Raw genomic sequence first — 14,015 nt, 5'->3', positions numbered from 1 at the left:
AGAGTTCTTAGTTTGATGAAGTTCAATTTACCTATTTTTTAAAATTCTGTTGCTTGTGCTTTTAGTGTTATATCTATGAAATTGTTGCCAAATCCAATGTCATGAAAATTCTCCCCAATATTTTCTTCTAAGAATTTTATAATTTTAGCTCTTATGTTGAGGTCTTTGATCCATTTTGAGTTAATTTTTGTATATGGTATAAGGGTCCAATTTCATTCTTTTGCATGTGGATATATCGTTTTCCCAATGTGTGGAAAAGACTCTCCTTTTTTCCCATGTAATTGTCTTGGAACCCTCATCAAAAATCAGTTGAGCACATATACAAGGGTTTATTTCTGGACTTTCTATTCTATTCCATTGGTCATTGGCTTGTAGATGCTACCTTCTTGCTGTGTCCTTACATGGCAGAGAGAGAAAGAGAGAACACTGTTTCTATACAAACTATACAACTATATAAACACTATGTTTGTATAGTTGCCATTCTTGTTTCATTTTCTGGTGTTCATGCTTGAATATCAGATACTCTCTCAGATTTGTATTCTCTGTTTTCTCAGTACCCTGGAATTATGGTGATGTCCCATCAAAGTGATAGGACAGCTGAGGCCCAAGAGTATCCCCGGGAAAGGGACACAGTTCTTGAGCCTTCAATTCTAGTAAAAACTGCCAAGTTCACTTTCCCTTTTTCATTATTCTTAGGAACCATTGCCATCATATGAATTCTGGCTCACTGTGCTGCTTTTTCCCCTTCCACCCCAGAATCTTGTTTCTTTCTTGATGACAAGTACTTTTTAAAGTTTATGGCATTTGGTTGGCTGTAAACCTTTCTTTGTTGCCTAATTGCTGCATTATCATTGCTGCTGTTTTTGTATTTTTTGTACCTTTATATATTGGAGAATGGATTCTATAAGGCAGCTTTATTCTACCTTAATTAAGAAGTTCCCCCTTAGGTTGAATTTCAAGTTGCATTGCGGGTCGGAGTTAGCTCAAGCGGTTACCTCCTCTTGCTGGACTTTCTAACTGTCAAGTTGCATTGAATTTTGAGTTGAATTGTATTCCGTTTTATGAAGAAGGAAGCTTTCAGTTGTCTTGAGCTGTTAATTGCAATTTAATTGCAAAACTTTCCACCTCATCTGTGACAAGTCAGTGTCCAACCTCTTTTGTATCAGACATTTTCAATGGCTTTGTAAAAAAAAATCTTAACTAAAAAAAAAAATTATCTTAAAAAAGGGCTGGGCATGGTGGCTCCGGCCTGTAACTCCCAGCACTTTGGGAGACTGAGGTGGGAGTATCACTTAAGGCCACAAGTTTGACACCAGCTCTGGCACCAGAGTAAGATCCTGCCTCTACCAAGAAAATTTTTAAAATAAAAAGTTATTTAAATTCTTAAAACGTTTTTGAATAGGTGATATAGTCATATGGTTCAAAACTCAAGTGGAACCAAAAAACATGGAGATAGTGAAGACTTCTCCTGTCCCCCAATCATTCATTCTCTCTCCTTCAAAGAAACTGTCATCACTGTCTTGTACCTTTCTTGTGATATTTTATGCCTGTAAGCAAATATAGAGCATTTTCCCTCCCCATTTTAACAAATGGTAGTGTACTCTGCATACTGTTCTGCCCTTTTCCATGTACCTATTGTCAATGCCTTTTAAAATATGAAGTGGGTTTTTTTTAATTTAGGGGAATTCTAAAACGGCAAATAAGAGATGGACAAAAAAGTGAGTTAGTCAGAGAGTAGAATAAAAAAACAGTTATTATGAATGAGCTAGATCCATATGGATACTTCTCAGAAATATAGTGGATATTGAAAGAAGCAAAGCACAAAGGGATAATTATAATAAAATGCCATTTATGAGAATTTCAAAAGCACATAATATATATTATTTATAGATTCATACCAATACAGTAAACATATAAAAACATGTATGACGAGTCCACAAAACAAAATCAGGACTGGGGTTATTTCTGGGAAAGGTGGTAGAGGAAAGCAATGAAGGAGGATCTTTAGCTATATATGTCATATTTTATCTAACAAAAGAGAGAGCCAAAACAAAAATGACTTAATATGGCTAATGTCAAGTCTGGATGGTAAGTTCATGGATGTAATATTATTTCTTTGCTTTCTGTATATTTGAACTAGTTCACAATTATTAAAAGTAAAAGAAATAAAAGTAATCACTATTCATTATAGAAAGTGTGGAAACTACAGACAAGAGAAAAGGCAAGCTGGGTGTGATGGTTCGTGCCTATAATCTATAATCTCAGCTGCTTGGGAGGCTGAGGTGAGAGGGTCATTTGAGTCCAGGAGTTTGAGGCTGCAATGAGCTATATCTCACCACTGTATTCCAGCCTGGGCAGCAGAGCAGGATCCTGTCTCTTAAAAAAAAAAAAAAAAAGAAAAAAAAGAAAAAAAAAAGAAAGAAAAGAAAAGAAAAAAATAGATAAATTCGGGTGGGGTGTCAGGCATCTGTAGTCCCAGCTACTCAGGAAGCTGAGGCAGAAGGATCGTGTGAGCCCCAGGAATTTGAGGCCAGCCTGAGCAACAGCGAGACCCTGTCTCAGAAAAGAAAGAAAAAAGGTAAAAACAAAACAAAAACATCTGTAATAACTTCACTGCCCTTAAGAGAAAACTCTCTGTAATGTTTTAGTATTTTTCCTTCCATCTTTTATCCTAGGGTTATATGCCTATATCAAATATATGTATTTATACATAGTTGAAACCATACCATAAATATAACTTCTATCTTGCCTTTTTAAACTTTGCATAATAGTAAATCATCTCCCCTTGTTACTACTAGCTTTGTATCATTACTGTTGTCATAAATATGTTGATCACTAAGTATTATGTAGTGTGGATATACCATAATTTAGTCATTTCTCTAACATTTGAGCAGCTCACTGCAACCTCCACCTCCTGGGTTCAAGTGATTGTCCTACCTCAGCCTCCCGAGTAGCTGAGATTACAGGCGCCCGCCATCATGCTTGGCTAATTTTTGTATTTTTAGTAGAGATGGGGTTTTACCATGTTTGCCAGGCAGGTCTCGAACTCCTGACCTCAGGTGATCTACCCACCTTGGCCTCCCAAAGTGCTGGAATTACAGGCGTTGAACCATTGCGCCCGGCTTGAGCATTATTTTTCTTTCAGCATTTTTATACTTGACACTTTTGTCAGCAGTTTCATGTGCTTGCTGACTTAGACTTATAAACGTAGACAAATTTATGCCCCAAAGAGTACTAGGATTTTTTTTTTTTTTTTTTTTGCCATAGAAGATTCTTCTCCATTTGGTCATTAATCCTGCATTGAATTATACATGTATTATTGTTAGAGCACCTTGTAGCTATTCAATTCTGACAATACTACAGAACTTTTTGCTCGAATAGCCCTAAAGTAGATAGGACTTGGATTTTATGATGCATTAATAAAATCTGTAACTTCTTTGAAGATTCAGAATGAAAAATGGCTTTTACTCAATGAGGGAAGTTAATGAGATATCTACGACACCTAATTTTTTAAGAGATTCTTTTCAATTTAGTGTTAGACCAAACCCAGATATATTATAAAAGCATAATGTTGGCCAAGCGTGATGGCTCACACCTGTAATCCCAGCACTTTGGGAGGTCAAGGCGGGTGGATCACTTGAGTTCAAGACCAGCTTGGCCAACATGGGGAAACCCAGTCTCTACAAAAATACAAAAATTAGCCAGGTGTGATGGCAGATGCCTGTAATTCCAGCTACTCGGGAGGCTGTGGCGGAAGAATCACTTGAACCCAGGAGGTGGAGGCTACAGTGAGCCAAGATCATGCCATTGCACTCCAGCATGGGCAACAGAGCGAGACTCCATCTCAAAAAAAAAAAAAACCACCATAATGTTAGGAGCCAAACTTACTAGATAAGTCTAAAGTTGACATCTTTTATATTTTCTAATTTTTCTAATTTAATATGAATATATTTTTAGTAATTAAAAAATATATTTTTATTTTTTGTAATTAATTACAAAAAATTACATTTTTTTGTAATTCATCTCCTAAGACCATACATAATATAGCAATATTTTTAATTTTAAAAACATAATGTTCTTTCCATAGAAGAATAAAAAAGTTATGTGTTCTTACTTTTCTTCTTTTAAATTTCTTAGGGTCACAAGCCAATTCTATTGAGAACTCAATACCGTTGTCATCCTACAATCAGTGCTATTGCTAATGATCTGTTTTACAAAGGAACCCTCATGAATGGTGTAACAGAAATAGAGAGGAGCCCTTTATTGGAATGGCTACCAACCCTGTGTTTTTATAATGTTAAAGGACTAGAACAGGTAAATGACATTAATGTTGATGAGAGTCAACATGGTTTAGGTTCCTTGTTTAATTTTGTTGTTGTTTGTATGATTTTACTTGGTTTTGCCATAGCCTTTCTGGGAAATATAATTTAGGATCTGTTTCTTACTCCAGATAGAAAGAGATAACAGCTTTCATAATGTGGCAGAAGCTACTTTTACACTGAAGCTGATTCAATCACTGATTGCAAGTGGAATAGCAGGCTCTATGATTGGCGTGATAACATTATACAAATCCCAGATGTACAAGGTTGGTATTATGTATTACAGCATTTGTCATATATTAAATATTACAATTACATGTTACCACATTTGATATTACATTTATAGTAGTCGGTTTGGTGCCTGAAAAACTTTTGGTACTGTAATTAATGTATTAAAAAAGAAATATTCTGATTTTTTTCTAGTCTGGCTTTTTTTCTGTGTAATTAAATGTAAACCTAACAAGGTTTAATTAAATTTAGTTTACCGCTGTTGGGGCAAAAATGCAAAAAAACAAATTGGAGGAAAGAAAATATGGTGTATGCTTTGTAGACAGATGGGATTGAATCTCAGTTATCCAAAATGTTCTTTTATTATTAGTACATTTTATCACTAAATCAAGGATAGATACCAAATATTAATGTACACATAAGCCAATTACTTCTAACTAGATTTTTCTTTTTTCTTTTAGTATTTTTTGATCTGTTTCATTATTAGTTTATCAGCTCCAAATTAGCATATCCAAATGAGTTACGCAGCAATAGATAAATCACTTTTGATTTTGTGTCGTAATTAATATTGTCATCTAGTCATTTATCTATCATTTTAGAAACTAGCCAAATCTATGTGAGTCATAAAAGAAAAATGAAAATTATTTACTGTTAGTTAAACTATAGTGGTTGCTTTGAGCAGGTTCAGAAGCTTAAGTTCTTCACAATCTCTCACCACATGATTGCTATCTTTTCCTCCACAGCTTTGTCATTTACTCAGTGCTGTGGACTTTGGCCATCCTGATATTAAAACTGTGCAGGTGTCCACAGTAGATGCTTTTCAGGGAGCTGAAAAGGAGATCATTATTCTGTCCTGTGTAAGGACAAGACAAGTAGGATTCATTGATTCAGAAAAAAGAATGAATGTTGCATTGACTAGAGGAAAGAGGCATTTGTTGATTGTGGGAAATTTAGCCTGTTTGAGGAAAAATCGACTGTGGGGACGAGTGATCCAACACTGCGAAGGTAAAATAAAAATGTGTTTAATTCATGCGTATCAAGTTCAAACTGACTTTTATGGGTTAATGCTTGGGGTGCTTCAAGCAGGAGCAGTTCTGAATTTGTCACTGGGGGAAGTAACTGACATGATGACATTGGGACCTCTGTAAAATAAAGAATAGTTGTCTCATGTATGTTTTTTTAAGGAAGGAAAGATGGATTGCAAGATGCAAACCAGTATGAACCACAGCTGAACCATCTCCTTAAAGATTATTTTGAAAAACAAGCAGAAGAAAAACAGAAGAAAAAGAGTGAAAAAGAGAAATCTAAAGATAAATCTCATTCACAAAAAGACATGATGTAAATATTTTGTAAATATGTAAAGTCAGACTCATTTTATGTTGTATATTTTTTATATATTTATTACTCTAAACCCTCTTATTAAAAATACTTTATGATATTTAAATAACATAGTAAACACATGTAAAAATTTTGTTCTTCAAAAAAGTGTACAAAAGGTAGTATAAAATCCTAATAAAAATAAGCTTTTTTCTAAGAAGAATGATTTCTGTTTGCTAAAGAAATGAATTTTACAAGGGGCAGGGTATGGAGAATACCTGTATACTTCAATAATAGTGAATGTCTCCAGAGCTCATCTGTTGGAACATATCTACACAATCAGATATACCAACACCTTTCTAAACTTTATCAGAATATTTTTTAAAAGATTATAAGACCCCCCATTTTATAAATAAAAACATATTCACAAATATGTTTTTATGTTTAAAAGTTTTGAAAAGTACACAAAAGAAGAAAGAAAAACACTAAAAGTTTACACCTGGAGATAGCAGTGTTCAACACCTGGCCATGGCTGGTGCCTTGCACCTATACCTGATATAATAGGTGCTTAATAAGTATCCATTGGAAGAATGAACAGATGAAAGAAAGATTACCTTTGGTTCATTTTCTTCTAGTCTTTTTCCTCTGCATTTGTTTGCATAGTAGGTATTGATATATATATGGGTTACAACTTTTTATTATAAAAATAATACATTCTTGTAGAAAATTTACAAAATATAAGAAAGTATACAACAGGAAACAAAAATCACCTAGAAATACACTACCCGGAGATAATCACTAACATATTCCTTTAGTCTTTTTTCTATGCTTATATTCTATGTGTATATACGTAGTTAAGTTTTAAACCATTTGTGTCCACATTGATTCTTAGACATTATTAACAAAAGAGCATTTATACATCCTGGAAAGAAAAATGACAAGGGCTTGATTATAATTAATATCAATGCAATATTTTTACCAATTAAAAAAAATCTTAGTGACCGAAGTCACTCAATATTCATTTCAAAGATGCAGGAAAATTCAAATATTTTGTGACCCAAGTCACTCAATATTCATTTCAAAGATGCAGGAAATATTCATTTCAAAGTTGCAGGAATTATTTCATAATAAAAAGAAAATGACCAGTCAGTCTCTATGGAACTCTTAGGAAAAAAAATAAATTCAGTAACCAAACTTGTGGTTTAATAATTCTCCAAGCCTTTTCCCAAATGTGTTAGTTACTACTTGCAACAATAGTTGCTTTTTTAAGTGTTCATCCAGACTGAAGTGAAAGATGTGACTTCCAACAGATCCTTACAAAGCAGAGGAATAGTTGAAGGAAGTATTACAGAACCACGTTTTACCCATGAACTGTACAATCTAACTGACAACATACATTTAAACTGGATTCCTGAGTTTTGCGGCCCAGACCTCCCTATTTTTTATTTCTTAATTTTGAGTTGTTGGCCAGCTGGAGCTAGGTCTCAAGTAATTTATTTTCCCCAAAAAGAGTATATAGATGATATATCTTTTGAGGTTTTGTATATCTGAGGATATATTTCTTTTACATACACTTATGAGAGCTATATAAACACTATGTAAATTGCCCTTGGCTTCACTTACTGTTCATTTGGATGATAATTGAACTTCTTTCTCGGATCTACAGCTGGATGACTGACTGATTTTGCACAATTCCTAGTCTAAATCCTACTAGCTTTTATTTAGAACTGCTCAATCTTCTGCACTAGTGCCTGTGCTGTCATTAATTGCTCCCTTCCCTTCATCTCTCATTTTGTCAGTTTTCCAGAAATTTCCATTTCTACCATGATATAGGGACAGGTCTTGATGGTGTAGAGTAAGACTTCTCAACTTTGGCATTTTTAATGTTTTTGGACCAGATAATTCTTTCTTATGGGGGGCTGTCCTGTGCCCTTTAGCAGCATCCCTGGCCTCTGCCCATGAGATGCCAGTGGCACCTTACCCCAAAGTTGTGACAGTTAAAAATGCCTCCAGACATTGCCAAATATTCTGATGTAGAGGGTAGGTTCAGCATTCCAGCAATCTCAAAAAGCAGTAACTGCACTTGAAAGTATAGCTGCCTTATTTTTTGGTAGTTATAAATCTTGTATTTTTGATATTTAATAAAGGAGAGAAGGGTCTTATTTTTAAGTGAGCATGCCTACTCTGTTTTTAATGCCGTTATACATGTACTGTATCAATTTTATATTTTCAACCCAGGGATATCATTGTAGCAGTTCATTACTATTCCTCCCAACTTGTGACAATAGGTCAGCTAGGAGTGTCAAATATTTATCTTACGTGTTTTCATAGTTATTTTAATGTGACAGAGGCCACTGGAACCTTTTTTTTTTTAAATTATTATTTTTATTTTTTTTGAGACAGAGTCGTGCTCTGTTGCCCGGGCTGGAGTGCAGTGGTATGATCTCAGCTCACTGCAACCTCCGCCTCCCAGCTTCAAGCGATTCTTCTGCCTCGGCCTCCCAAGTAGCTGGGATTACAGGTGCCCACCACCATGCCCGGCTAATTTTTGTATTTTTAGTAGAGATGGGGTTTCACCATGTTGGTCAGGCTGGTCTCGAACTCCTAACCTCAGGTGATCTGCCCACCTCAGCCTCCCAAAGTGCTGGGATTACAGGCATGAGCCACCGTGCCTGGGTCCTTTTTAAACAGGAACACATCGAAATCTTTAAAAGAACTTCCCATTCAACAACATTCCTCTTGTTTAGAACATAAGTTAGTATAAATGTTACGGTGTAGAAGGTGGCAAAGAGATGGCTAATATACTATGCTACTATTTTTGCTAAGGGATTAGCTCTATCTTATAACTACATAGCTATTATTTCCCTTTTTCTAATTTATAGCATATTGTAACAGAAAACTAAAACTCAATTAATAGAAAATGTTGGTTTTTGCAGAACCATTCTTTCTATTCTTTCTAGCCCACCTGCATAGCTCACTAGGTTAAGCACTCTTTTCCACCAGGCACTTTAGAAAAGAAAAAGTAATGGTGGTGCGGGGGAAGAAATGGAAATAGTTTAGTCTCTGTTTCCATGCTGCCCCCATTCCCTTAGTTTAGAACGGAGATTCCCACCTGGGCGAGAAGATGGAGAGGCTTTCTTTCACTCTGGGTGGACCTTACTCCACAGTGGATATGGTATTAATAGTTTTGTCTCTGGTTTTAATCTTTACCATTCTGGATTGGGTCACAGACTGTCATCCCAAAGTGTAATGTCAGCTGCAGCAGGCCTGGTTTATATTAATAAAACATTCTTCTGATTGGGTGGTGTTGATCATTGTGGAGTTGTTTTTGGCTCCATGATATATTTTGAGGAAACATACTATCTGAACCCTGAATATTAATATGGTCTTTATATGTATTTTCAGTAAGAAAAAGATAACAATATTTGACATTAAAAAAAAAAATCCCTAAAGCCCAGGCTAACACATTCTTTATCTTTTTCATCTCAAATTCCAAGGTTGGATAGACATGAATTGAACTTTAAGAAGCATCCCATTCAATAACAATCAAAATATTAAAATTTCTTAGGATTTTACAAGATACTCGAAGTAATAAGCCAGTTTTACAATGATAGCCATCAAACATCTATACATAACAATCTTAAAACAATGTCTCCCAACTTGTGTTCATTAAATGATAGGATATTAAAATGTAAAGATTTTAATTTATAGAATGTCTATTAGTTTATGTATCACAAATTGAAATAGAATGAAATTTCTAGGCTTTAATCTACTCATCATTAATTGCTTACTTTATATAGTATGTGTGTTGGATTTTTTTTATTTTTGAAGATTTTTTCACAAACATCTCATTTACCCCAGTGGGGGGATAGGTATTTTCCCCATTCTGTAAATGATTTAGCCAAGGATCAGAAAAATTGAAGTAATCCACCTAATCTACCATGAGTAGTACAAGGCAGGGCTGGAACCCAAGCTAATCCAATTCTGAGGCTAGGCTATTTGCACCACCTGCATTGTAAGTCACTTTATCAAAGGATAAAAGACCAAAAATTTTACAATCCTCTTTGATCCAACTAGACTCGTCTCCTGATCATTTACCTTAGTTAATTTAGTATGAAACCATTTATTAACAATGTGTTTTTGTTTGTTTGTTTTTTGAGATAGATGGGGTTTCACCATGTTGGCCAGGCTGGTCTCGAACTCCTGACCTCAGGTGATCCGCCCCCACCTGGCCTCTCAAAGTGCTGGGATTACAGGCATGAGCCACTGTGCCTGGCCTATTTGTTGGACAATCTATACCTTCCTGGTAAATATAATTTTTACTAGAGAAATGGGTTTGTTGATTTCTCTTTGAATGTCTACATTTGCTACTATAAGATGTAGTTTGCTACTTAATGCAAGAGAAATATTATTAACGAAAAGGTATTTATAGCTGAAATGGTGATTCTTAAAATTCTTATAATTCTCAAAAGTAGGTGAAAAAATAATATACTTTGCTTTCCTCTATAGCCAGCTCCTGTCCTTATTCAAAATTTGAATTGTGAAAAATTACAGGTTGCTTGAGGTTATGAAGCTTAGTTTAAAACTTCAAAATAAAACATAACTTTTGGTATTGCTCTTTTATATTTGAACAAAAGACATTTTATTTGGGATGCCAAAGCAAACCCAAAATTCTGCTTGCTCTTGACTATGGTTTAATTTAAAGACAGCTGTGAAATATCTTTATACTAATTAGATTTGTTTATATTAAATAAGAATGAACTGGAAGTTGGTGATTTACTCGACAGATATTGGACCTTGAAAATTAAATAATTGCTCTAAAAACATTAGATCAACACTGATTTGAAATCCCTGCTTTGTAATTAGCCATGAGTGAAATGTGTGTTTAGTTCAAGTTGTGTGTTTGGTTTACATTAGCATGACTTGATTATAAAGCAAAGGAAAAATACTAACCAAATGTCTCCGCAGTCCTCTAAGTTTCTGTCATCCTGAAACAAGTTAGTTTGATTTTTAAAAAATCTAGTCCTGATAATAAATGAAGATGTATGTGTGCATGCTTGCATGTGTGGAAAATCAGGAAGCAGTCACCTTGCAGGCTAAAGAACTGGTAGAGAAAATTTCCTAAGTGAAAGTTTTAGGGTACCTATGGTAGCCAGCCTCTTTAAAGACAGATATAGTTCATTACATTGGATGAATTATGATGGATTTATGGCTTCTTGGAATAGAACTAATTATTTCTTTGGTGCCATTAAAGTCAGTGCATTCATTGAGCATCTGCTCTGTGGCTGGCCCTTTGTGCACAACAGGCATATGCAGCTTGTTTTATGTGTTAGGCCAGGCATGGAGTGCAAGGCTAGTTATGTACCACTCCACCCTGACATGGGGCAAAGTAGAGCTCTTCCTGATGGAAAAACTTAGGGGCATACTTGAAGCAAGAAAATTGGGCTCCTTTCCCTATTCTTTTGGAATATATACTTCTAAATAAGAGCTAACATGACCATGATGCCATCAGGAGCTCAATACTTTGTCTCCTACATCCTTAGGTTCTTTATATCTAGAGTCAATATCAGGCTATGGGGTATGAAGTAGAAGTTAGATCTTTGAAGACCAGGTAAGTCATAGAGAGGTAGAAGAATAGTTGTGAATGGAAGGGAGTAACTGGTGGGGAAGACAACATGGTTAACAAATTCTGAAGTATAAAAAGATCCCACGTCCTTCAGCGCAGCTGTGGATGTATGTATAACCAGCTGACATCTCCCACAGGTTTGTGACTCCTTTTAGGTATTATGAGCCCTATCCAGTGTTGTGAATGGATGATGATGACCTTTCTGAGTAACATGGTGACATCACATAAGAACAAAATTAGAGCATAAGGTAAAGTGTAATGAACAGCAAGCAGTCCAGGGTCATTTGATGAGTCTAGACATTGTTGTATGAGACCAGACATTGTTATGTGCACTATGTATGTTGCCTAGGTAAGCTGACTGAATATAAGGGACCAAGGACAAAATAGTCAACATATTGGTAAAGGAATCACATACATAACTTTAGTGCCAATGGCTCTTAAGAATCATGTTTTGCATTTATAATTTGGGATCAGCACCAGTACAGTAGGTGCTCAGTAACTATAGAATGTTATAAAAATCTAGAATGGGCAGGCCATGGTAGCTCATGTGTGTAATCTTAGCACTTTGGGAGGCCAAGGTGGGTGGATCACTTGAACTCAGAAATTCAAGACCAGCCTGGCCAACATGGTGAAACCCTGTCTCTACTAAAAATACAAAAATTAGCTGTATGTGGTGGTGTGTGCCTGTAGTTCTAGCTACTCAGGAGGCTGAGGCAGGAGAATCACTTGAACCCAGGAGGTGAAGGTTGCAGTGAGCCAAGACTGCGCCACTGCACTCCAGCCTAGGTGGACAGAGTGAGACTCCCTCTCAAAAAAAAAAAAAAAAAAAAAAAAAAAAAAGGCCAGGCGTGGTGGTGTGTGCCTGTAGTCCCAGCTGTTCAGGAGGCTGAGGTGGGAGGATCACTTGAGCTCAGGTGGTGGAAGCTTCAGGGAGCTGAGATCACACCACTGCACTCCAGCCTGGGCACCAGCCAGAGTGAGACGCTGTCTCAAAAAAAAAATATATATATATATCCAGATGATCTGTTTTCTTTCGTATTTTGCATACTTTAAATGTTTTAAAATGAATCAAACTGTGTTTATTTCTCTTACCTTCTAGTATGTGCTCTCATGTATGCCTTATTTTTTCTTTGAGACAGTGTCTCTGTCACCCTGGTTGGAGTGCAGTGGTGTGATCAAACTCCTGGGCTCAAGTGATCTCCCCACCTTGGCTTCCCAAAGTGCTGGGATTACAGGCATGAGTCACCATGCCTGGTCAGTGCCTAATTTATATGCTTGAAGCATGAATACCTCATTCTGCTTTCTGTTTTTATTCATTATGGCACATCTATTCTCTTTCCCCTTATTTTTGTTTAATTCTATTTATATACTTTTGAATAGACAATAACATTGCCATGGTTTGTTCAAGAGGAACAAAAGGGAATACAGCCCAAAGTCTCCCCTGCTCCTGTGTCCTCCAGCCTCCCAGGTTTCCTCCCCAGAGTCAACCAATGCTATAAGATCCCTATATTTCCTTGCAGAAATGCCTTACTAACATACAGGTAAATGCATATAAATATCTCCCCAGCCACCAGCTTTTATTTTTTTAAATTTATTTTGTTTTTATTTTTTACAGACAGGGTCTTGCTCTGTCCCTCAGGCTGGAGTGCAGTGGCATGATCTTAGCTCACTGCAGCCTCAACCTCCTAGCCTCAAGTGGTCCTCCCAACTTAGACTTCCCAGTAGCTAGGATGACAAGTGCATGCCAGGCTAATTTTTTTTTTGTATTTTTTTTGTTGGGACAGGGTCTCACTGTGTTGCCCTTGCTGGGGCCCAAGAGATTCTCTTGCCTCAGCATCACAAATGCTGGGATTATAGGAGTGAGATGCCAGGTCTCACTTTTTTTTTTAAAGATGGGGCTTCATTTCATCATCCAGGATGCAGTGCAGTGGCACAAACATAGCTCACTATAGCCTTTTTATAGAGAAGGGGCCTCAATATGTTGCCCAGGCTAGGCTTGAACTTGTGACCTTAAGCAAGCCTCCTGCCTTGGCCTCCCAAACTCCTGGGATTATAGGCATGAGCCACTGTACTCAGCCTGGTCTCCCTCTTTTACATGGTAGACTACTATGTAAGAAATTTTGTATACCTTGCCTTTTTCACTGAACAATATATCTTAGAGTTCATTCCATGTTGTCTATACTTTAAAAAAATCATCTGAGATTTATTATCACCCTAAAATACTCCAACATGCTGCTGACCATGACCTCTCCCTCACTCCCACACACACCTTCTGGCTTCATGATCTCTCATTTCTTGACTCGTTACTATTCTGACATTCTATTAGTTTCCTTATCTTTTCCTCTCTGTCCAGACACCATCCTGCTTAAGCATTCTCAACTGCCTTGGCAAATTAGTGGCTTGCTGCAGTTTTTTTTCCAGCTGATAAAACTCTATAGATTTATTCAAACATCCTTTTCCATTTTCTTACACCTGGGCTTCTGGGTGCTCTAGAGGAAATTATTCTAACGTGCAGATGGGTGCCA

General features: G+C 36.3%; 1 protein-coding gene across 10 annotated transcripts in view; it reads left to right on the top strand.

Moving 5' to 3' along the window:
* ZGRF1 (zinc finger GRF-type containing 1) overlaps nucleotides 1-6,087 on the top strand; it is a 99,770-nt gene extending 93,683 nt beyond the window's left edge. For all 10 annotated transcript variants that reach the window (XM_065545341.1, XM_005555715.4, XM_045392782.2 and 7 more), the window contains 4 exons: nucleotides 4,138-4,314; nucleotides 4,451-4,585; nucleotides 5,291-5,552; nucleotides 5,732-6,087. In XM_065545341.1, coding sequence (XP_065401413.1) covers nucleotides 4,138-4,314; nucleotides 4,451-4,585; nucleotides 5,291-5,552; nucleotides 5,732-5,889 — 732 coding nt within the window. In that variant the 3' untranslated portion in view covers nucleotides 5,890-6,087. The remainder of the gene's footprint in view (nucleotides 1-4,137; nucleotides 4,315-4,450; nucleotides 4,586-5,290; nucleotides 5,553-5,731) is intronic.
* The last annotated feature ends 7,928 nt before the right edge of the window (nucleotides 6,088-14,015 follow it).

This window comes from Macaca fascicularis, chromosome 5 (genome assembly GCF_037993035.2).
Source record: "Macaca fascicularis isolate 582-1 chromosome 5, T2T-MFA8v1.1".
NCBI classification, from domain to species: domain Eukaryota; kingdom Metazoa; phylum Chordata; class Mammalia; order Primates; family Cercopithecidae; genus Macaca; species Macaca fascicularis.
Note: the sequence above shows the minus strand (reverse complement) of the source record. Positions and strands in the feature narration are given on the sequence as shown.